The sequence below is a fragment of the Falco biarmicus genome, chromosome 7 (genome assembly GCF_023638135.1).
Source record: "Falco biarmicus isolate bFalBia1 chromosome 7, bFalBia1.pri, whole genome shotgun sequence".
NCBI classification, from domain to species: Eukaryota; Metazoa; Chordata; class Aves; order Falconiformes; family Falconidae; genus Falco; species Falco biarmicus.
The window spans coordinates 24,640,088-24,651,732 of record NC_079294.1 but is presented as its reverse complement, the minus strand read 5'-3'; the positions used below and the strand labels follow the sequence as shown (position 1 = coordinate 24,651,732).

The window sequence follows — 11,645 nt, the reverse complement described above, 5'->3', positions numbered from 1 at the left end:
TATCTTCATTGGCAATAGATCGAGTCAAGTTTGTTTTGCCTGTGATGGTAAACTGGTAACTGACTTCCCTGTCTTTATCTTTGCCCTCTGTCCTGCTGAGAAGAGGGGTGTGAGTAAGTGGCTGCGGGGGCGTTTGACCCTTTAGCCCAGGTTAACACACCACAGTTAGCATCTATAGATCATACCGAAATAGTTAAAAAGATGTTGTGTGAGAAGTGGAAACTATATATTTATTGAATGCTCATTACTGTATTTGCAGTTAGCATCAGTTCCACTGTTGGGAGCCATGCACAAAGTCAAACAGCAGCTAAGTGCAAAAATGTCCTTCAAGTACCACATTATGTTGACATTTTCTGAGTAGCACTGTGTGCCGTAATGGTTAAGATCTTGGCGTCTACCTCAGGTATTCTTATATTAGCATTCTCAATGGTGGGTTTGTATCAGTGTTAAGAGATTTAGAACAAAAAGATGATCATGGAAGGTGCACAAATGCTACAAAGACTGTTCACAGTTAAAAGTCAATAGGTTGGTAGACAGACAAGCATAACATAGAGAGATGTCTGGATAAAGGAATTCACCCTGTGAAAGGCCACCTGAAGGTGTAATGGATTTTCCACTGCAGTAAACTACTCAGGGTTTCCACTGACTACTGCTCTCAAATTTTTGAGGCTGTTCAACATGCTTAAGAGCTTTACAAACAGCTGTAGGTATTTGTTAAAGCTTTTTGAGATACTTGAGTTTCTACTGCAAAGCAAATGCCAATATTTCAATTTCCCCCCCTCACAATGTACGTAAATTTTGAAAACTTGCTACAGAAATGAAATTGAGAAAGTCTGATTTAGCGCTAGGAAATACTTCCTTTGGACAGCATTGAAAAACTGTGCAAGAAAAATATTAGAAAACATTGAAGTGCACTGCTATGAAATGTGGGCTGAAGACCATATAAAATCAGTAGCATGTGCTAATAGATAAAGCAAAACAAAATATGGCAGAAAGATGAAATCCTAATTAAATGGTCTCCTTTATGTGCATTGAACTTTTCCTCAGTATCAACAATGTACTGAAAAAACATTTCCATTTTGCCCAAATTGCGTTTTCTGGCAGAAATGGACTCCATAAAAAGGTTTTGACTAGCTTGAGCGCATGCATGCCAACTGATTCCTTTTGTGTTTTGTGGTTTTCATCCACTGTGGAGTGAACTGCCAGTGAGCCTCATTCATTCATCTGCCCCACCATAAAAATGCACGGCTATTTTAAGCATGTCGTAAAGTGGAACATGTCACTCGGCCAGGCTGCCCGGTCACAGGAGCGGGGCCAGGAATCCCTCTCTGCACCCACCTCATGCCCAGAGCCGCCAGTAGGGACAGCACCTCGGGGATGCAGCAGCTCCTGCATGGCATGCCCAAAGGGAGTATGTACAAAGTGCCTCCTTCTGGAGACATCTGTAACTTCAACTCACCCACAGCAACTGGGATGACTCATATAAACAGGTATTCGCATTTCTGTTTCTTTCCCCTTTACAATATCTTTCTTTCCGAGATGAAAATTGCTATCTCAATGCTGAGCCCTGAGCCAATAAACCCATCACAAAAGGGATCAGCTGCCAGAGTCCAGAAAGGGTTAAGGCAGCAGTTGGAGAGGTTTGGGGTGACGTCGTGCTTCTGGACGACTGAGAAGTCTCTTGAAGGTAGTTCCCCTCTGGTGAGGATGGGAGTGAGCTGAGGTCTGAAATCCGAGATCCCTCGCAGCCTGGAGCTGGTGAGGTCCCAGTAAAAGCTGTTTGCCTGCTTTCCCTTTCCCGAGCAGTCACACCACTGCACTGGCCTGGGCAGCATGGAGCGAGCCCCCTGGACACATGTAGGACTCACTCTCCTCCAGCTCCTGCTCATCTCCTGCTTGCCAAGAGGTACTGTAAGTGAGTGTGTGTGTGTGTTCCCGGCATGGCTGAATTAGTCCCTTTCCTTCAGTGTGGTCAGAGGGGTTTGATCTCATGCACTGTCATGGGAAGTAGAGAGATCTGCAGGGATGTAATAATAGAAAGAAGGGGCTTTGCTTTATTTACCTTTTCTTGCCGGCATGGAGCATGTGTGGGGGGAGGTTTGCCCAGGGATGATTTCCAGGCAAACTTAACAGCCTTAAGGAGAAACAACTGGCTAGATTTATTTGCCAATGGCCATCAAGAAAAGGCTATGCAATCACTTTGCTTACTACTGCTTTATTTTCTTAACACTCAGTGCTAAGGAAATGATGATAAAAAGAGGCATTTAAGTCTCTGAATTGTGAAGCGTAATTTGTTTAGTTTGGCAAGACAGAGACTTTCCTCTCCACCCCAATACCAAAAATTAAGGCAAAGGAGGAAAAAAGTGAAGGAAAAAAGAAAACAAGAGCCACACATTGTTTCCGATCTGAGCTTTAGTTCTTCCAATATTATTCTTTCGAAGGGGAAGCCTTGTTAAAGCAGAATGATCTTTTTTATACTCAAGCCTCACTCCAGTTTCTGCTGAACCAGCATGTATGGTTACTTCTTGATAAGGTTAAGCAAAAAGCATTTACTGTTGAGTATAAATTTGCTGTTGTTATGGTCACGAACGTGGGCTGTTTACACCTGGAGATAGCTGGAGCTACTTGCAGCAGCTAGCTGACAGCATCACAGGCTGCTTTCTGGGAAGTTGCAGCCCTAAGGACTGGGAGGACTGGGAGGTGTGAGGTGCCTTCAGATCACCCACCCTTCAAGCTACTGCAGGCTGTAGCACTTCTGGCAAGGTAAGTGCCTCTTACCAAGGGAGCTGTCAGGTACACGGGCACTCTGATTGTGATGGCTATAAATAATTGGTGTCAAGGATGGTGTTCCAGGGCCCACTTTGCAGGGGCCACAGCAGAGGTTCGGCCTCTGCAGTGCTCTTCCCTGCCAGCCCCTTGGGGCCCAGGGTGCAAGTGACAGGTGGTGACCAGGGATGGCTGCCCACCAGGCTGGCCACCAGCACCTGCAGCTGTCCTGGGAAGCTGACCTCACACTAAAGATTCCCATTGGGACATGAGCACAGAGAGCTTCTCCACACCTCTGTCCCACATGCACAGACTTGTTCTGCAGGGGCCTCTCCCTCAGCCACATGACACCTTGCACACTGGCCAGGTGAGGTGACTCCATGGCACATGCCAGAATGGCACAGAAACAACCCTGCCAGTAGCAGAGCAGGCCTAGGCATGGGCTGTGGCTGTCAAGCAGCTAGGCGGGCAACAAATCTCTCCCGCTCTGGGGTGGCACGTCTCTGTCATGGTAAGAAGCTGGTCCGCAGAGTGAGCTGGCACTGGTCTCCTGGAGGCCCCCTCAGCAGCAATGGCAAGGGAAGGCAGGAGGGCAATGGGACACAAGGGCTGCAGGGCCACGAGCAGGGAGAGAGGATGCTGGTTCCCCTGACACCAGCTCCTCACATACCAGCAGCAGTGCAAGAAAGGCCTGGGGAGCACACAGAGGAGAGCTGTCTCCCTTGCTCCCTCTCCTTCCCTGCCACACATCCCTTTTCCTGCTGCTGGCAGAGTAGCTGGCGCAGGCACTTGCCCAGCACACAGCTGGTAGCATGAAGAGGGGGCCAGGAGCTCCCCTCCGGCAGTGGCGGGAGTGGCACTCAGAGACAGGGGAGCGATTCAAAAGTGCGGTGGCCTTAGCATGTCAGGGCAGGTTGGAAAATAGCATTTTGCCTCCTCCCCACAGATGTATCCAATTTTTATCCGTGTTTATCACACCCAGTTTCACAGGGCCTGCCTCAAGAGTTGGGAGCAGGAGTCGGGGAGGTCTGGGAATTGATTTCTGGAATAAACTTGAAGTGCAACTGACTCATATTTGTTTAAAAATATATGTGTGTTTGTGTGTGTTTCTGCCTATCTAAACCCTTCCCATCGTCTCTTCCCCTCCCCCTCCAGGCGCTGTCTAGAGAAGTGGAGGCCAGATGCAGTCAGATGCATCCAGATGCATTCAATCTTAGCAAACGGGTTACTTCAGTTCACATGTTTAGGTTCCTAGCATGGACAAAGGGAAAGAGACTTGCTTTTTATTTTGGAGAAAAGCTGGGGTTACTCACTCTTGACCCTGGGGCCACCACAAGGGTCTCCCCAGAGTCCCTGCAAGCCTGCCCATGCTGAGAATTTGGCTCTCCATCAGCCCAGAGGGAGTCCTCACCACCCCAGGGCTGTGCTCCCTTGGAGGCATGGCTGTCCTTATCCCTCCTGCAGGACCAGGGACATGGTGCAGAGGCAAATGCGGAGGGATGCCATAGGGCAGGGAGGCAAGCTACCAGCAGGGATAGAGGGCTGGGAGCTTGAGGGCATCTGCAGTCCTTGGTTAGGGCTGAACTACACAACCTGGGAGCAGCTGTAAGGGGTAAAATTTGAGATGTAGGCTCAGGGGTTTTGCTGCTGTCTGTGTGGACTATTTCTATCTGGGCAACATGAACTGCAAGAAAACTGCCAGCATGTTCCAGGTTTCGTACCATTACAGCAAGCAAGCACTCAAAACAGGTCCAGCACCACTCCTCCATCTTTCAAATACAAGCACATTCTCATGTTATGCTGTCACAAATTTCAATACTCCAGCTGCTTCTTCTCCACAGATTCCCAAATATTGTCCCCTATTGCAGAAGTCCTGCTTTGTCCCCCAGACCCCATTAGCAAAGGCTGGCTTCTCTAACCTCATTGATGCTGTCACTAACTTGCAAGTGCTACATCCATTGCCTGTTACGTTCCTTGTCTTGTAGCACAGCAAAACCAATATCTCTTCCTGATCCCACTAGTATAATTTTCCCGACCGGAATAAGCTCCTTGATCCCACAAAGAAAGCAAGGCCTGAAGCATGATGTGGCACCCTCTGAGTTTTAACCTTACCCTGGTTATTTTATCCTGCCCCAGCTCTTCTCGGGTGAAGACGCAAGGCCAAAATGCTGATAAGATCACAAATGCCAGCTCATAATTATAGAGAAGAAACCAAAGGGGGGGAGAGGTTTAGGGTAGGCTTCTTCAGGTTGCTTTAGATGCTAAAAACATGCTGGCTAGTGGCTTAGATGGCCTGTAATTTAAATCCAACTATGACAAAAAGAAACAGTGAAAGGAAGCTGTGTGGTGTTTTGAGGGCAAGGGGAGGATGCGTGCAGAGGAGAGCGAGGTTTAAACTGGAACTGGATCTGAAATGCAGTGGAGGCATGAACACTTGATGCAGCTCTCTGAGGCTGTGACCAAGCCAGCCTGTCCCTAAAGGGAAAGGAGGGAATATAAGGGTTTGGTACAACAAAACGGGGAAAGAAGGAGCAGAGGTTTGACTTGGAACATATGGAGTATAGCTCTATTTTGCATGTTACAGCTTACCACCAGGGAATAAGAGCTGCTGAAATGTAGGAAGAAAGGGAATGGAAGAAAGCACCCTACCCTAGAGCTACCTGTCAGTCCCCTCCACAGCAGCTGGTACAGCAGGCAAGAGGAGGGGCTGCAGAGCGTGGAGGTTTATTGAAAGAGGGAAACGGTGGGAATGACACTACCATTTGAGCATCACAACTCAGGCAACGTTGGCTAAGGGGTAGTGGGATTACTGAGGCTTTAACGTGTAGGAAGACTGAACTGACAGTCCTGTTTTCAGTTAAGGCTGGAACCAGAAAACCCTAGAGCTATTTGCTTTGATGCTGTTTTTGCATTAACCCACCATTATAGCACGCTTAGATGGGCAAAGTCTAGACCACACAAATACGAAGCACAATTTTTATTTGGCTTTCCTTTCAGTTACACCTAGATACTTGATTTTTATTACAAAGAAAAACAAGGCAGTGTGAAGGGAGATACAAGCTTTGAAAGTCACATGGGAAATCTTGTTAAGGACCCAACGGAGACCTCAAAAATATTTTTTTTTTATTAAACTAACAATTCTTCTCTCCTTGGAGCAAAAGTGTTGGCAGTTTATGATTTGTATGTCATAGTCTAGTTAAGAATAGAAGCTTACAAATGTGAAAAAGGCACTACTGTAGGAGCACAACAAAACAACCTACAGCCCAGCAGGAACAATATCAAGACTATTTCTGAATTTATAGCTACTAAACACTATATGACAACAAAAAACCTGGAATAGAGACCCTCCTATTTAAAAACATTAGGCAGACCCCAACTGAATCAAAGGAGAATGTGCATTAGCCTTTTTTTCTATGTGAAACATGATCTCAGTTGTTAAAAAGGTGGAGCTTAAGAGAACAGTGGTCTCATCCAGCAGAACACAGTTGTACTTACACTAGACAGATTTTCAATGCATTTCTTAAACAGAATATACCTTCTGTAGTAGTTTAGCCTGCTTTCAACACAATCCTGCATTTGGGACTTAAAAAGAGACAATTGAGTTAATGCACATTTATTAAGTGGACAGATTCAGCTTAGTAGAGTTCCCCCTGTGTTCACCCACTGGCTTTGATTTTTTTAGTAAAAATTCATTCTTTCCCCACCCCCACCCCACTCCTACTGCTGTGTGAAAGCATACACTAATGGCCAGGAAAGGATGCTAACTGACTCTGTAGAAGAAGCAGTCTAATTATTCAGCAAAGGTCTGTGAGCTATAAAGTAAGCACACTAAGTAAAACTAAACCAGGGATCATTTTAGTTCCTCTTTTGATTAGCCCAGCTGCTAAAAAGAGTAAGTACATAATTTCTAAAGTGAAGCAAGTGTTTTTAGAGACAGCATTATCCTTGCCATACTCTTAACACATTAGGAAAACAGGCATCGTTTGCATAATAGGTTATCTGAGGCAAAAAGAAGTTAAGAATAGAGACCTGCACTTGCTTTCATTATTAATGGTTTGGGGAAAACATCATTTTCCAAGAGCTCCAGTAAAAGTTTCATAAAGGGATCATCTCTCTTCCCTTCCAAGGTCTATTCCTCTTGGCCTTGCTGAAATCAAATTCAGGCAACATGTTTCTTATTTCCAGCTGATGTATTCTAGATCATCAAATCTCAACACAGAGCTCTCTGTTGTTAACATCCACAAACATGATACCTATGGGGTGGGACCCAGCTTGCAGATCTGTGCAATGATAGCACAGCTGAGTAAGAAAGGAGCAGGATAAAACAGTAACAGAAATGGGACAGATCTAAAGAAAATGTTAGTTGTTACTAGGTTTCACCTGTGATGGAGCTATTTTTTTCTTTAAATGAGAAAGCTTCACGTAAGAATTATTATATAGCCAAACATTCCTTAATAAAAGCCTGAAGAAATTGCTCCTTTAAACTCAAATGCTTGTTTCTTCTGCAGAAGGCAGGAATTGTTTTGGAGTATCACGCTGAATAATTAAAATGCAATCAAATAAAATGGGGCATATTCTTATCTGTGGAACATGAACTGTTTGAACAATGACTTTGAAATAGTCATCCTCTATGGACTCTAATTTTAGAGACGTATCTGTTCCTATCTGCTCTTATTTACAATGCACTGTTAATTTGTATGACATTTTTCAAAATAATTTGAAATAATACCTCTTTGAGTCTAACTAGTGTTTTACCAATGTGCTGATGGATAAATTGATGCATGGAAAGAGAACTCATCTTTTCAGGATAACAGAATGGACTTGTAGGATGGGAAGTTCCATCAGTTTTGACCAAGATATGGATGTCCTTATAAAGCACTTCCATCTTTCAGGAGTTCTGATAAATACATATATCTAGTAGGTCCTAAGATGCTCTCTCTTTTGTAGGACTGTAGAGCACATTTAGGTTGTAAACTTTTCTTCCCCCCCCCCCTCCCCCCCCAAGAGATAGATGGAGATGGCAAACTCATTTTCTGCTGGATCTGCCCTCTGATCCCTCCACATAGCAACTAACATCAGCCCAAAGATAGTGTGTGGGAATGGGAAGTCAGGGACAAAAGGGAGGAAAGTGTCCCATCTCAGCAGCAGCATGGGCTTATATCAGCTTAAAGTGACTGCAGCCTGAAAAAAGTCATTCTTCCAAAGAAGTGGAAGCCACAGGATTTAATTGGTGTAATTTTTTTTGCTTCAATTCACCTTAGTTCTTAGCTATATAATTTTCCTATTCTCAGACCTTTGGAACAGAAATCCCCTTTCTATCTAGCAAGGTATCTACGACTGAAAAATTCACCATGGCAAAAAAGACGCGTGCTGAAGCTGAAGTTTTACTATGATGAGCTGCCTGACCCAGTGCTGAGGCAGCAATGTGCTTGTGAATCTGTTCCCAAATCACCAAAGCTTTAAGCCTGACCTAGTAAGATAAACCAGAATTGAAGTTGGTTTACTGGAATATTCCTAGGTGCAAACTGCAGTTGGTTAGAAGCCCACTAACTTGTGGATCACACTTTTTTTCCACACCCTCAAACCCTTGCTCAGAGGTTCCCCATAAATAACCTCGCTGAAGATGAAAGCTAATAACTCACTACATTCTCCACCACGGTTTTACATTTCATCCATACCCCCATCCCAAAGGAGTCTCTCTTCCTCTTTACTTATTTCTTTTTTCTTTATATGGCTGAAGAACCTCTTGCTATTATTTTAATTTCCTTTGCAAGGTCAAATTCAGCTTGGCTTTTGGCAGTTCTTCCTTTGTCCCAGAGCTCTAAGACATAGCTTGCTTTGATGATCAGACTTTTTTCCATCCCTGATAGGTCTCTGCTTTTCCCTTGAATGAGAGATTTGACTGGGCTCATTGTATATCCCACAGGATTCATCAGTATCCTTTCCAGCAGACCTTGTATTGAATAGAACTAGTGCTTTAAGATGGTGTTATCCTTACAGCTATTTTTTATTACTTGGGCATCCTCTTTGAACTCACCGGCATAAGAATAAGTAGCATATCCAACCTTCAGGGTGAATACTAATGGAGCCTTCACTTATCTTCCGAGCAGACTTCTGGCTTTTCAGAATAGTGCAGTAAAAACTACCCTTTTGGAAGGTTGCATTTCCACTCAATTTCAAACAATATTTCTGTCAAACCTCCATCACAACCCTTCCCAAGTACTAATAAAAGAATTTCTTATGTTTTTTTTTATCACCTCATTTTCCAAAGTCCTGCAGTTTGGAACAGGATAGTATTCGAGGTTTAGCGAGGACAGAGGTGGCTGAGTTATATGTGTGCCCAGGCCATGAGTGTGATAGGAAAACCAGACACACTTGTGCCAGGGAGATGATGACTACATCGCTAACTGTTCAAGCTCCTCTGCTGCACATCAGGCTTCCCAAATGCATCTTGCCCAAGGAAATCAGCATGCTTTGGAAAGCTGAAGCAAAAGTAAGAAGCAAAAATGGGAATTCTGGGCCTGAAAATGGGAGAGATGTGGGTAAGCCTGGCACATCAAATCAGAGCTGGATTTGCTGCAACTTCATAAAGGAACTGAATGACAGTAGAAGCTTGATAGTCCAACAGGTTAGAACTATTTACCCTTCAAGCCACTGCAGCACCAGGAGAAACCTACTTCCACTCTTTCCCTTCGCTGGCTCCTGTGGGTTCATGGCAGGAGGCAGACAGAGGCATACAGAGGCAGACAGGCAAGCACCACTTTTAAAAAGGCAAACACTGAGCCAAACCAAAATCAAGAGTGAAGGCTGAAGTTTTGCCTTTGCAGTCTTGACAATCTGTGGAGAAACTGAGGTCCTGTTACTGACCTGTTACTGGAAGTCAGTAAGCATTAAACTACTCAGCAAATTGGCTGTATGTTTCATTTGTTGCCAGCTCTTCTGTAGGTGCTCTTCATCTGCTTTTCAGCAGCTCAGCTCCCAGTGCTGGCTCAGAGCAGGATCAGGCAGCCCACCCCTCCACATGGTCCTGCTGCATCTTCTGCTTGCTGTGGCTCATCACACACATACAGGGTTTCAAGGAGGAAGCTCAGGACCCAGCTGTTAGTGGGGAAGTCTCCAGAGTGAGGAGCCTTTTGCTCCTCCAAAGCCCTGGCTCAACACTGGAGAGCAGGGGAGATGGCAGCATCACTGTGATGAACTCCTGTTGCTGTTACCAAGGCCTCAGACTGACAGGGAGGACATTGGGAACATCCCCCTCTACCGCTGTCTTACAAAATTGACCACTGACAGCCTTTAAGTTCTGAAATATGCTATATGGACTAGCCAGTCTTGCTAGGTGCAGATGTCAATACAAGGCTCCATTTCAAATCTGGAAACACATGAGGATTACCAGCCACCTTGTGTATGCCTCAGGGCTCATCTCCCACCTCACTTGTCCCCCAGGCTGGACTCCAAGCATCAGGCAAAATATTGTGTTGTGCTCTGCCAGGCTCCCGAGCCAAGCAGGTCTTCCCTCTGGCACCTTCCCCAGAGGTTCACGTGCTGTCCCAACACAGCCATTTCTTGCTTGTTTTCCACAGCCTTGAGCTGCTTCCCTATGTGCTGTTTATGTTTGGATTTAATGGGTTTTTCTTCCATCATTAAAATCCCATAAATTAATCCACTGTTTACTTGCCTGTCCAGAGAGTTGTTTGTTCTTTTCAGCTAAATATTTTGCATGGGTTGTCAAGCAGCTTCTTCCTGCTTCTCCCAAAATCAGGTCAAGCCACTTTCTGGACTGTGTTTGATGCTGGGAGATGCAGCCACTGCCTGCAAGCCAGAATGCCTGCTTTGGAAGATTATCAAAGGCAGGCCCACAAAGCACCCCACAATTATCTCTGCCACCACTGGCCAAGGCCTGGCTTCCAGTATTTTACTCAGTTAATAAATCTCCCCCTGCTCTTCTCTGCCTCATTTTCTTCTGTTTTGGGGTAACAATGGCCTTGTGTGGGTGTGGGGAGCTGCCGGTGGTTACCATTCCCCAAACACACAAGAGGGAGTGGGGTTATGCCTCTTCCTCCCTGGAGCCCAGGCTGAGCTCAGCAACACAACCAACCCAACATTCATTACACACACTAGCGGGTCTGTGCAGCTCCCTTTGAAATATATGAGGGAAAGGTTTCCTTTGCCTTTTGTTCAGTAGCCTGGAGATACTTATGCAAAACAAAACAGATCCTACTGTTATTAAAAAGGTGCATAAAGTCTTCACACAAAATTATTTGAAGAATAGCTTCTACAAAACTTCAGAATAATGGATTTCATTATTTCTGTGAAGAAAATCCTAGAAATGATCACTTATAAAAAATCTCAGATCCATAAATGTCCTTGTCAAGGCTATATATGTTGCCCAAACTGCAGTACCTGAGAAGCTGAAAAGGAATTAAATTATCAGTAAATCAAGAGTCTATTCTCGTTGTCCCAGCTGAGACAAGGGCAAGAAGTGAGCAAATAGTTTTTTCTAGGTGGCAGCAAATTTATTTTTACAATTCTTTAAGGGTCAAGATCTGCTGCTTCCATCTTAACACTAAATACTACTTTAAACTCTATTTATGCTACAAATACACCCATTTGGTTCACCAAGAGTAAGTGTGGCATCTGCTTTTTTGCCCTGTTGTGTACACAAGCTCTACATAAAAAAAATAAATATGCATATGCACACACATACACTCTCTACACACATACAAACACGTGTAATATTTTCTGGAAGCACACAGTAATTTAGGTTGAAAGGGGCTTTTGGAGGTCATCTGATCTCTCAGGGAAGTGCTAAATCAGAAGTTACGTTGTGTTGCTTGCAGCCTTATCTTGGCCAGGTTTTGAATTCCTGCAAGGATGGAGAC

At 44.7% G+C, this 11,645-nt stretch overlaps 1 protein-coding gene across 2 annotated transcripts in view; it reads left to right on the top strand.

Annotated features, from left to right (window-relative positions):
* The first annotated feature begins 1,681 nt into the window (after positions 1–1,681).
* The window catches only part of PAMR1 (peptidase domain containing associated with muscle regeneration 1), a 59,484-nt gene continuing 49,520 nt past the window's right edge, over positions 1,682–11,645 (top strand). For both annotated transcript variants that reach the window (XM_056346995.1, XM_056346994.1), the window contains exon 1: positions 1,682–1,906. In XM_056346995.1, the coding sequence (XP_056202970.1) occupies positions 1,834–1,906 (73 nt within the window). In that variant the 5' untranslated portion in view covers positions 1,682–1,833. The remainder of the gene's footprint in view (positions 1,907–11,645) is intronic.